Raw genomic sequence first — 12,762 nt, forward strand, 5'->3', positions numbered from 1 at the left:
TAGGGAGGGACATCTACCAATAGACCAGGTTGCTCAAGGTCCCATCCAACCTGGGCTTGAACACCTCCAGGGATGGAGCATCTACAACTTCTCTGGGCAACCTGTTCCAGTGCCTCAGGTGGTCATAAAAAGCAGCACTTATGAAATGTATCTGTGAGGATGTGAGGAAATGTCCACTACATTCCTGGCAAGTGAATTGAATGGTATATATCAGCAAAGAAGAAAGGAAAAATTACTTTGTCCCAGTGAGAGGGCAGACATTGCAGGCCTGAAGAGGATAGCACACTGTCTTTGGTAGATGCTGGCTAGGAGTAAGAAAAAGGCTGGTCTGGCCCCAGCCCTGCTCCATGGCCTCTGTGACTTAGTGGCCACATTAGACAGATGATCATTTGGAAAATACCTAACTACAGTAAAGCAAAACCAAACCCTTCAAGATTATATAGTTCATAATAAATCAAATGCATCTACAGATTAAAACAAACAAAAAGGAAAAACAAAACAGCAATGATGCAGAGGACTTTTTTTCCTTGTTGAAGCTTCATAAACATTCTGAAATTCTGAAATTTGGAAAAATACTACAGTCTCACATTGGCTGAAATATCAGCAAATCATAGCAAGACTTTTGGTGTGATTAAATAGCAGCTCTACCCATCGCTGCCTGCTCTAACTCCCCTAGGAATGGGCAGTGACTTCACCAAAGTCAGATAAATTACACTCTGCATGCAGTTTAGCATTCACAGTTCTTCAAGGGATGCACAGAACTCCCAGTCACACTTTTATTCTTTACATCTGGGTCACCCACATGATAAAATCTGCACCAAAGATTCTGGCAGTACTGCAAAGATACAAAAAGAGCCTTTGTCATTGACAAAAGCAATATTTGAGGCAGCCAAGTGGTTTGTATTAAGATGCTTAAAATTTGATGTGTTTTTACTGTGGGGGTTCAGGACTGGAACATGAACAAAGCAGTGTTGAGGAAATTACTTTCTTTATTAAAAAAAAATCATCAAAAGTAAGAACAGATCAAACCTCAAATCTTATATCAGATCTCCTACATTTTCACTGTTCAGACATGGCATAACCTGAACGTGACTATGTTCAGATTTTAGGAGACAAGTGACCTTGGTTCAGGTACCCAGCCAGAATCTGGGAAAGTTTAACTGAACTGCCTGAGTGCTCACCCTCCCTACCACCAATAGCAGAACAAACAGTAACTTCATTGATGGAAGAAAAGGACAACATGGTGATAAAACAGAATGAACTACAACAAGCGCTCCTTTCCTAAGACATTGCAGCAACTATCCAAGCCTCCAGTTTCCTCAGCCAGCAATTGCTACACCAGCTAGTTATTCCCCTCCCTGCAGTAATTCTTCGCTTCCAGTTTAGGGGTATAAATCCCTGATCTCTGTGGCCCAGGCTTTTGGGTTATGGGCCCTCCTGCCACCATGCAGTAACACCATGAACAGTGTGGGTTGCCCTGGTCCTTCTAGCTGACCCCTCCAGTCCATCAGACACTGCTCCATGCTGTTCCAGCTGCCAGATCCTTCAGCAAATCCCTTGCTTTAGGATTTGCTCCCATGCACTGCTCCATGCTCACCCTAGTACCAGTTCTCTTTGCCTTGCTGGTTGTTTTGCAACAGCTCCTCTTGCTTGTAGGATTAAGCACACTCCCTGATATCAGCAGAAACATCTCTGACTGAGACACTTTTTTCCAAATGATGACCAAGTACGTAACTACCTCTTAGCTTAGGGCCACCCGTCACCCAGGAATGGTTCATATCACTGGTTTGTCTAGGCTCTCAAAAACCACCACAGTTTCAACATCTCTTCCATTTTAAGCTGTAGAAAGTTCTCAGCTGAAATGCTTCCCAAACATGCCAAAACACAATAAGCAATTTGGACCCATTTCAGGCCTTCCCTGTGGTGCTTGGTACGCACCTCCCTCTTTCCCTCTGAAAACCAACAGAGGAATCCTCCCTTCCCAGGCTGCTGGCTGCTCTCAGCCTTTTGCCCTCATCCAGCAGGCCAACATCAAACAGATCTGAAAAATGTAGTCTGGTTCAGCGCCTGTTCTGTTTTGCAAAAACCAGAAACCACCCCAATACCTCACCATACAAGTATTTCTATAAACCTTTCCTGCTCAGTACTTTTTATGTACATTTATAATAGAAATAAGTCTGAGCTTCCTCTGAGTTTCAGCAGCATGAAATGCTGTCTCTTACCCCAGTTTCTTATATAACACAATATAGTTGGTGAGATCCAAAGCTGAAAGAGACCAAAATAAACACTGTACAGCTGCTTCTCTGCCAAGGTCATTCTGTCACAGATTTAACAACAATAGAGAACAAATAATTTCACTGTTAAAGACACACAGAAAAAGTAAATCAATGCAGACTGGTGTGTATGAAATACCAGGGATGTTCAAGAAGGGAAAAATATATAATTATACAGATTGAGATTAGAGTACAAAGCAGTCTCTGCAGAAATACAGCTCCTAATTTTCCTCCTGTCCATTAGTAGCTGCAGTCATCAATTCCTGGTAACATAAATAAGATCAGAAAAAATGGTACTGCAGATGGGAATGTCATTGCTTGTCACTGACAGGTTTGTTCTTCCTTTCAGGTGTGCCCCTGGTTACTATGGGAACCCTTTGCTAATTGGAAGCATTTGTAAAAAATGTGACTGCAATGGCAACTCAGATCCAAACATGATTTTTGAAGACTGCGATGAAGTGACTGGCCAGTGCCGCAACTGCCTGCACAACACCAGCGGGTTCAAGTGCGAACGATGTGCTCCGGGTTACTATGGGGATGCCAGATTTGCTAAAAACTGTACAGGTATTGTCTCAGTTTAGTTCAGCAGAGCTGAGCAAAAGGCAGCACAGCATGATCTATGGATAATCTCCCAAATATCAGAGATATGTGAAGCAGTTAGAAGATATTCGTGGCCCTGGGAGGCAGGCAGTACTCCCAGCCATCTGCCTGGTGGGATAATTTGGATGGCTGTTCAGTTTGAATCATTCCCAGTGGCAGGGAAATATCTCTTTTCAGTGCCCATGAGCAAGTCTCAGATCCCAGAGTCCAAAACCTTTAGTGCCTGGGCAGGATTAATGTAGGCACTGTTGTGTCCTCCTGAATCTTGTTTTAAATAAGGGTGTCTGAGCTTTCTTTGGACAGAGACTTCACCTTTATGCTTGTCCACATCATGTGCTGCCCAGCATGACCACTCAGACTGATGGTGGTTAAAGACTTGAAAGTATTTTTAAGGGAACAGGATTATCCTTCCTGCCCTGACCCAGTGCCCACTCACTTTCTGCTAGTTTCCACACTGGTAATGTATTCTGCATTTCCTTTGTGTCTGTGTAATCTTGCTGGTTACAGTATTTCCACACCAGAAATGACTGTATTTTAAGAGTCTGGTACAGTGCTACCCAGAGGACCTTACCAAAACATATCTGCACAGAGGGTTCACAAAGGTTTATCTCCTCTAATACAGTTATTCTTCCGATTTCTACTGAGTTCAATCCTTTGAATTCATGCCCTCTGTCCTTGCTTTGGCTCTGGGAGACAAGTTTACATCCTCTTTCAAAGCGCTTAGGAATAGCCATTGCAAAATGCAGGTGCTCAGAGCAAGGACCTTGGAGCTCCCTCCCAACCTCTTTGGCAGGGTCTTTCCCCGAAGGACTAGAACACGAACTGGGGAGATATCACTTCTATCTCTTCAACTGACTCCAAGGTAAGACACAGACAAAGCACACACCCAATCTGGACCTCAGAAGTGCTCCAGAACCTCAGGGTACAGAGCTACAGGCCTCAGGGCCTTAGCAATGTCTTGATCGTTTTCGCAACTCACTGTCCACTTGAACTTAGCTTTTTACGACCTTACTATAAAATGTGTTTTTGGACACACAAGATGGAGTCTGTGAGTACTCAAGTGTCCCTTGTACTGCTATCTTCATTTGTAGGAGACCCCATATGATATTACTATTGGTCCTTTCTGTTTTTATGTTCCGGTGACAGATAGAAGTTGAGTGCCCATCTCCAGGATGTGTAACTCACATCACTTAGTCATGTGTTTAAATTCCATCTACAAGAACAGGAAGAGATAGTGCTCATGTACAGTGATCCCAAAAGCCAAAGCCATGTATCCAAACCAGCTAAAAAGACATCAGCTCTAGGGAACACAATGCCCCAAAACTTACCTCCTGTCTGGATCTAGGCACCCTCTGTGATTTTGAGGTTGTAAAAGGAAACTTTCTTTATGAACTTCACTGCCTAATTCACCTCACCTGAGATGATTTAACTGCAGTTCTCCCATAAGGAATGAATGACAGGATCTAATCTGTGACTGCTGAATTCCATGAGGCAGGAGAAACACATCCAGAACTTCAAATCAGGAAACCTCAACAATTGTGCCCTGGCCATAGGCAAAAGCAAAGCTTCAAACACCTAAGAGTAGCTTTGCCAGAAATCTGAGGATTACAGGGCATTCCAAGTGTCTAAACAGGTTATGCAATACATAATTTTGGAAGGCATCTGAACACACAGTTTTGAAACTCAAGTCAAATTTTTGTCACCTCAGTATAGTTTTTTTGTTTGTGCTCTTAAGTAGGTGCACAGGACTTCTCTGTACAGGCTTTTCATGCAGACTACAAATGAGCATGGTAATTCTCTTTGTTAGCAGATTTCCTTGTAGTACCTGGTCTTCGCTAAAAATAAAAAATGCTTCGGCACTTGGATATGTTGTGAGAGCTACAGCTTTTCTCTATTTAGAAGTGAATTTAATATTGAAGTTCACTCTAGCAAATCCTGATTTTTCAGTATTATGTTTCAGAGAATTACACACTTCTTGTTTCATATTAATTTCTACTGAACACCACAATGTGCTGCACCTGACAGTACTGCATAGATTGCAGTGCATCAATACATCCATGATATTCAAACTATTCATGTAGTTTACAGGGAAACCTTATACTTTGTTTGGCATTGTAGAACAATTAGAGACTATTGTTTAGAATGGATTCTGAAATGAGACAAATATCTTCTTTAAAACTGAAAAATACAGAAACTAAACTAGTGGAAGAATCAAGATAATCTGCATATACGGTTTCCACAGAGCATCTCAAAGGGTATACAGAACAAAAAAAGGCCAGAAAACTTAAAGGAACAAACAGCTCTATCCATCTAAGATCATCTTTTTTTTTTTCTTGAGTATAAAGATAAAGCCTATGTAGCTGTGTACAGTAGTTTTCAGCTGCTTTTAAATAATTCTTTTTTAACCAGGCATCCTTTAGCCACACTTCAAAATTCTCCACAATGTCCCTCAGAAATAAAGGTAAATTCAGAAGCTTTCTCCACCAGTAGACCACAGTAGCATTGAAAGTCTTGCTTCCCTACTGAAAATGTGGTACTTCTTAAACAAGTAGTTGAAAAATAGTCAGGACTGCTTTTGAAATTATTTGCTATAAGTTTTTTTGTAGCAAACTAACAGATATTCATTTAAATAAGAAGACACAATTTTATTTATTTGAGCAGTGATCTCAACCAAATTTTAACTTTGTAACTGTGACCATGCCATCAGGGCATGGTGTCATGGTTTCCTAGTTTCCAAGATATAGGTAAAAAGAAATCTCTACTTTCAACCGAGACTTTTCTTTCACTTCTTAACAAAAGAAATAGCAAATTAAAAATACCTGTAGATCCAAAAGCTGGGAGGCACCCAGTTCATACAGATTGGGATAAGGTCAAAGTACCGACTGCACCAGAAAATTCATAACCAGTTTCTGTTCTTACATTAGTACAAAAACTGATTAGTTCTACTAACGCTGGTCCACTTATACAAAGTTATTCTAACGTTACTACATCATGTTGTCTTTGAAGTTGTATTACATATTTTCACTGATAATTCTTTGAATGTGCAATGTGCAATGTAAATACAGAAATAGAGAGAAATGAATGGGCTGCAATAAAATGATGGTAAAATATTTTGTTATATGAGATTCTGCTGAAACCATGACTCACAAGAACAAAACAAATTCCAGAAAAGTTGTGGCTGTTCTTATGTTTTGCTTGAGTTTTTGTAATTGTATCAAAGTGCTCAAAGAATACTTTGATCTTTAAAATAATATATTTTAAAAGGCCAATTAAACCTTGAAAGAGACACTTTAGATTAAAAAATAGACTTTTTAAAAAACTGTTTGTGCTGGCGATAAAAATGTTACTTACTCAAGTTTGAAAAAATGTAAAATGTCATTTATTCTTCACTGTAAGTGGTAGGAGATATTTACTTTTTGATATGTTCAAGGTGACGATGGAATTGGAGTCCACTATCAATCCCTGATAGCTGCAAAGCCTTTTCGGTGACAGCCTGACACAGTGCTGATAAATTCTACAGGGCTTTGGAGAAACTTGTAACTAATAATTAACTTTAGTTGTGCTGGTTTTCTTAGCACATCTTCTAAATGTCACTCTCTCTAGATGCTGATGCACAATGGCCCATCTTGGCAACTCTGGCCTCGCTGACTCTGCTTGTAACCAGGCTTCGAACAAGAAATCTCAGCAGAGGTGTTCTCATTCTGTTTTCCACTTTATATTTCATTTGATTCATTTTGACCACAGTGCAAAAAACTACCTTTTTCTACATACCGAAGGGAAAATCAGTCCAAGAAGTTCTTGATATTGGTTTAACTATCCATGTGCAATCCTAAGTAAAATAATTTCACTAGTCTTGGGAGAGGAAAGGGGAGTTGTACATTTTAAAGATTATTCTTTCAAATGTCCTTTCTTTTTCCCCCAGCATGTAACTGTGGAGGCAGAATGTGTGACAGCCAGACTGGAGAATGCCTCGCAGACAGTCCTGAAGCTTCTACTGACACAGACTGCCCAACCATCAGTAAGAACATCATCACAAGGATGCCAAAAATTAATATCGCTCTTGTACTTAGAAGCTTACATATACCAGCTTGGGAGCTCGGTACTCCAGTGGACTTACCACTTTGACCTCGGTCCCACAGAGCATTTAAATTTGTGAATATACACAAATATACACCTGCAGACTGAGTATTTAAGCATGTTCTCACACACTTGTTAGAGTACATGGGTATATCCAACTCTGCAATACAGCCTGCACATTCAGGTACAAGCTGCAGAGCGGTAGAAAAGTGTCACCAAAACCATTTTCATAGACTTTGAGCCACAGTGCCTGCAAAATAATATTTTGGCCCTGAAAACTGCCCTTACAACTTTATCTATTCCAACTTAATTTATGGGTTTCTAGTCATACATCTGTTGTGGTTTAACCCCAGCCATCAAACAAGTACCACACAGCCACTCACTCACTCCAGCAGGATCAGGGAGAGAATCAAATGGGTAAAAGGCAGAAAACTCATGGGTTGAAATTAAGGTGGTTTAACAGGGAAAACAAAAGCCATGCATGCAAACAAAGCAAAACAAGGAATTAATTCACTGCTTCACATGGACAGGTGGGTGTTCAGCCATTTCCAGGACAGCAGGGCCCCATCACCTGTAACAGTTACTTGGAAGACAAACACTATCACTCCAAGCATCACCTCCCTTCCTCCTTCTTCCCCCTACTTTATATACTAAGCATGATGTCATATGGTATGGAATATTCCTCTGATCAGTTGGGGTCACTGTCCTATGTCTCCTCCCAATTTCCAACACAGCCCAAGTCTGCTCACCAGCAGTACGAAAAGCAGAAAAGGCTTTGGCTCTGTGTAATTACTGCTCAGCAATAATAAAAATGTCTCTGTATTATCAACACTGTGTTCAGCAAAAATTCAAAACACAGCCCCCTACTAGGCATTGTGAAGAAAATTAACCCTTCCCCAGCCAAAACCAGCACATCTAATATAGATAGTTGCTATTGCCAATTTGACATATATCCATCAGTCAGTTGCTTTTACACTATCTCCCATATTCTGATAGGAAACCTGGAGAGTTTCCTGGAGCATTATGTTGTAACTATTGGTAACCACTGATATTTTTTAAATGTTAATATATTTATATCTGTGGTATAATGCAGACCATTAATCCTAAACTGACTCTCAAGAAGAAGGGTCACATGCCTGAAGTACAACCAGAAGGAAAGCATTTGGGAGCTGCTAGAATATCAAGTAAAAATGTCTGTAGGAATCTGTGTTTCACATTCACCTAGGTCTCTTGCGCTTAGTGATGACACCAATATTACTAAAAACAAGGTGGCATTGCAATCATTCAACAGGAACAAGGATATTGTTCTGCACAAGCACTTCTCAGGCATGTTATAACTGTGGTTTTAGAAGCTGCCTTCCTAATCAAATAGGCAGTCAAAAGCCCATGTGCTGGACATCTTTACTTCTTATACCACTGGATTTTAAATACAGAGGTTTGGGTTCTGAAAAAATGCAGGGTTTTTTTTGACCCTCATCTGTTATTCTTCAGGCCACAAACACGCAGAGCCTAGGGAATAGCCAGGAAATACCTCTCCCTCTCTCCCTACCGATTACAGAATTGCTGTGGCAGCCCCTTTGAGCAGTTCCATCTGGTGCTGCTCAGCTGGAAATATCATATCTGTACTGTGGGACCTTGGAAGTAGGTGGATAAAAGTGAAAGAAAGATGGATATCCATCAAGATCCATCAATGACAAAGAGAGGGAATGCCACAGTGCAAGAGCACTATAAAATGAATTTATAACGTGAATTTAGGATATTTGCTGTTAATTGACACAAACATTAAAGAAAAATTATGCTCTCTTTTTTTTTTACCAGGCTGCGATAAATGTATTTGGGATTTGACAGATGACATCCGATTATCAGTTCTGGCTATTGATGAAAGCAAATCGACTTTACTGAGCATTTCTACAGGTCTTGCAGCTCAAAAGCGCTTGAATGACTTGAACCTCACTACCACCCATCTCCAGGTACAAACATTGATGACATTTTTTTTTTAATATAATTTGAATCTTTGAATTTCCACTCCATTCCTGTAAATTTCAATCCCTGCTCTCACTAGAGAAATAGTTTTTTTTCAGATGCACTGACTTTTTTTCCCCACATGCAGGAGGCAATGTCCAAAAAGAAGAGCCATGTTGTGCTTTGGACTATCCAGGTCGAAGACGCTGCAGATGAAATGAATGACCTCCTGAGAGAAGCAGCAACACTTGATGAACAGGTTTGTTTATAGCCTCCTGCCAAAACTCTGAGAGTTTGCACGTTGCCATAGTTGCCTCTTGGCATAAAAGGCTTGCACAGAATAGTTCCAGTTGGAAGGGACCTACAATGATCACCTAGTCCAACTGCCTGAGCAATACAGGGCTGACCAAAAGCTAAAGCATATTATTAAGGGCATTGTACAAATGCTTCTTAAACTCTGACAGACACGGGGCATCTACCACCTCTCTGTGAAATCCGTTCCAGTGTTTGACACCTCAAGGCAAAAAAATGTTTCCTAACACCTAGTCTGAATCTCTGCATTCACCAAACAAGAGTGGATGTGCCCTGAAAAACAGTTGGGAGAACCTTCTATTTCTAGCTTTGTACTTTAACTCTAAATTAAAAGCATAAATGACCTATCAAGTCTTCTTCACAGAAAAGGAAGGAGGTAAGGCCAAAGTGTGTTGAGTGAGGTTGGAGGTTTGACATCAATCACAAAAAGCTTCTACTCAGATCTGAGTTCCCACTTACCCCCTACACAACATGTTTGATCTGAGATACACACTGCCTTTCTCTTTCACATTTTATTTTCTAGTTAAGTGAAGTAACCAACACTGAACTAATTCAGATTGACTTTGGAAGCATTTGTACAATATCTATTTTACGTGTATGCTCTCATAAAACTAAATTAGCCGCAATTAAACATTTCAAAATATATTATAAACCTGCCAATTTAAAAGGTTTTTCATGTATCCACTGAGATGGGAACCTGATCAGCGCTCAAGTTATTTTTAACACAATTGTAGTCATAAATGTTGCCTCCATATCAAATTGCCAGGCTATAAAATTAAACTTATCTGCTCTCAGATCCCACAACACTATCATTGCACCCTAGAAGGATACTGTTATGTTATATGTTAAGAGAAAAAATAGGGTTCAGAACTGCTTCTCTATTTTAAAAAGATAATATTAAACATCTTTCTGTTGCTGAGATATATACATATATTAGTAAAATACATCACTCTATGCTATTATCAGAGATAACCACACCTGTAGTAGGACTAGATTATATTTCATGCTTATTGCAAAATGCCAGACCTTATATTCACTATACCAGTTCTTTCACAAGACAAATTAAAATTATACCTTAAACTAAAACTCAAATACAGAAGCAAGTAGGGAGAAAAAAAACAACACAGAGGAAAGCAAAAGAGAATATTTGAGTTTGAGTGTTTTTAGTCAACAGTTACTTAGTATAAAGGGCACCTAGGAATGATACAGACTCTGCCTGTGCTCAAGAGAGCTTTGATTAAATCAGCTCGCACACAGAGCTCTGTATCTGTGAATATCTGTCAGAGCTCACATGCCTCAGTGTCCCTCTATGTAGTTGGTGAGCCAGATGATTAAGGCATTCGATTTTCTATGAATATTTAGTGAATTTGGATAATAACATTTTATTTTCAGTACTATCTGGGGATTTCTGAGCTCATTCCTCAATTTTATTGTCCTTGAACAAATAAATTCAGTGTTTCCTCTGGTCTTTTCTCCCTTGTTACTTCTAATGCTTGTTCCACATCAATATCTGTGATTGCTTGCAAAGGCAGGGAAATAATGGGCCCAGACTCTAAGAGTGGGAGGAAGAGCACAATAATAACTCTGAATATATTGAACTTTGTGCTCTTTCAAGGCACTTTAATGGAAAATGGGTGGTAGGGCCTTCAGTGGATTTTGCAGAGATGTGCAGCATTTTCTGTTTGGAGCACTTCACATGCATGTTCACATGTCTCAGATGTTGCTGCAGATTCTGATCTAAACCCCAAAGTCAGGATGAACGCACCAACTGCAGGTAAAACCTCCCGCTAAATGAGAAGAGTAAATGTGACCTGTAGCTCCTTGAATCTGCATGGGATGAGCTTTGAGTAAAACAGCACCTAGCTTGATCCTGAATGTTTGGCAGACGTGCACCAGAATCCTTACTACTAACTCTTACATTTGTTCTATCAGTATGCCCATCCCTCTCAGCAGTGCTGGCTGCCCTGGCCCTGCCTTCAAATGCCACCTGGGGCCTCCGCAAACCCCACGTGAAAATGTGGGAGAAGGCTGATTTCAGCGCTGAACCTGCAGCCAGAACGTGCTCCTTGCAGGGTCAAATAAATACAAAGCAAGCATACCAACAGCCAAGTATCCTCTGCCTTGTGAGGTATCAGGGCACCCTAAACCCAGAAAGCAGCTTTACCGTTGAAAATTTTGCTGATGCAGCCCCAACAGAGACTGTGAATCGAACACCTTACCACTGGTAAGTGTGTAGTGTGGATTTACACACACGCACACACAAAGGGTCCATGAAACATTGACGGCACAGTGGTCAGTGGCGGTCTGAAAAATAAAAGCTAAACACGATCCCAGTATGGGGGAACTGGAATAGTTTATTGAACACAAGAACACTATTTTAAAGGTATCTGAGGCTGGACATGTTAATGAAGGGGACGAGCTATGTTAATTATGGAATTACACAAGTTTTTACTGCAATTTCTAAATAGTTAATTTTTCTTCTAGTAGGATTACATGGGGGATAGAGGAATTACAGGGGTTTAGACATGGTTTGATACAATCATCTCAAAAGTCTTTTCTGATTTCTGCTGGAGCCAGGCTTGATCCATAAGGTAGAACTTTAACAGGTCTTGTGAGAAGGGTCCAGCTCCTTCAGATCACGAGGTTTTTGTCAGCCCTTGTTTTCCTTTGCTGAAAGCTGGGTTTGGGCTCCCACATCTGCCCCTTCTTTTTTTTATTTTTCTAAAAAACAAAAAACTCAGAAAAAACTTTGATCAAACATTTGCCAATGCAAGACAAAATACAAGGGAATACAAATATTACCTTAAATGTTTTCTTTTAACTTATCATGCTAACTAAACATGGAATCTAAGCTTTGATTACTATTTTCTTCTTTCAATTTATCAATGCATTGATGCATTAGTTCAGAGTGAGCTAATAACAAATTCTATAGCTGCATTTTAGAAGCAAAGGTATACTTAAATGGATCTAACAAGAAACATTGCAGTCTTACTTTTAATACCACAAGTGAAATTAATTTTAGCAAGGAGGCTCCTTTTTCAAGGCAATGTACAGCCTTTTACATACCTGAGATGGAAAGTATGATTATGCAAAGGCCTTGTGTGTCAGAATAGTTTGGGCCACAAGGTTTGGCACTATAAAGGCATGTGAAGGAATCATAGCTGTTTTAAGGCATTCTGCATATTGCTACATAAATTATTTTTTTAAACTTAGCATTAACATTAAGAACATTTAACTAATCAAAAAGACTATCAGACATTTTTGGATATAGAAAAATAAACAAGGAACAAAATGCAAGAAGGAAAAATTCCCAACAATGCTAAACTAAATAACCTTGGATTAATATAGAACTTGTTTAAACAACTTAACTTATTCCCATTATTTCTTATTAGAAATTACTCTTATAAAATCTTGTTTAAGCTATCCTCTAAAGATCCTATTGACTTATAGGCAATTGATTTTGAACCAAACTTAATAACTTGATGACTTCAGGGTTTGTGTGCTCCTGATTTTTACTGAAAGTGTTTTTTAGTGTTTG

The 12,762-nt window shown here is 39.7% G+C and overlaps 1 protein-coding gene across 1 annotated transcript in view; it reads left to right on the top strand.

The window, feature by feature from the left end:
* LAMA4 (laminin subunit alpha 4) overlaps window positions 1-12,762 on the top strand; it is a 106,830-nt gene that overhangs the window by 40,509 nt on the left and 53,559 nt on the right. Inside the window, 4 exon segments of the mRNA XM_032682154.1 lie at window positions 2,623-2,837; window positions 6,796-6,891; window positions 8,769-8,920; window positions 9,061-9,171. Of these exon segments, the coding sequence (XP_032538045.1) occupies window positions 2,623-2,837; window positions 6,796-6,891; window positions 8,769-8,920; window positions 9,061-9,171 (574 nt within the window).

Source organism: Chiroxiphia lanceolata, chromosome 3 (assembly GCF_009829145.1).
Source record: "Chiroxiphia lanceolata isolate bChiLan1 chromosome 3, bChiLan1.pri, whole genome shotgun sequence".
Classification (NCBI taxonomy): Eukaryota; Metazoa; Chordata; class Aves; order Passeriformes; family Pipridae; genus Chiroxiphia; species Chiroxiphia lanceolata.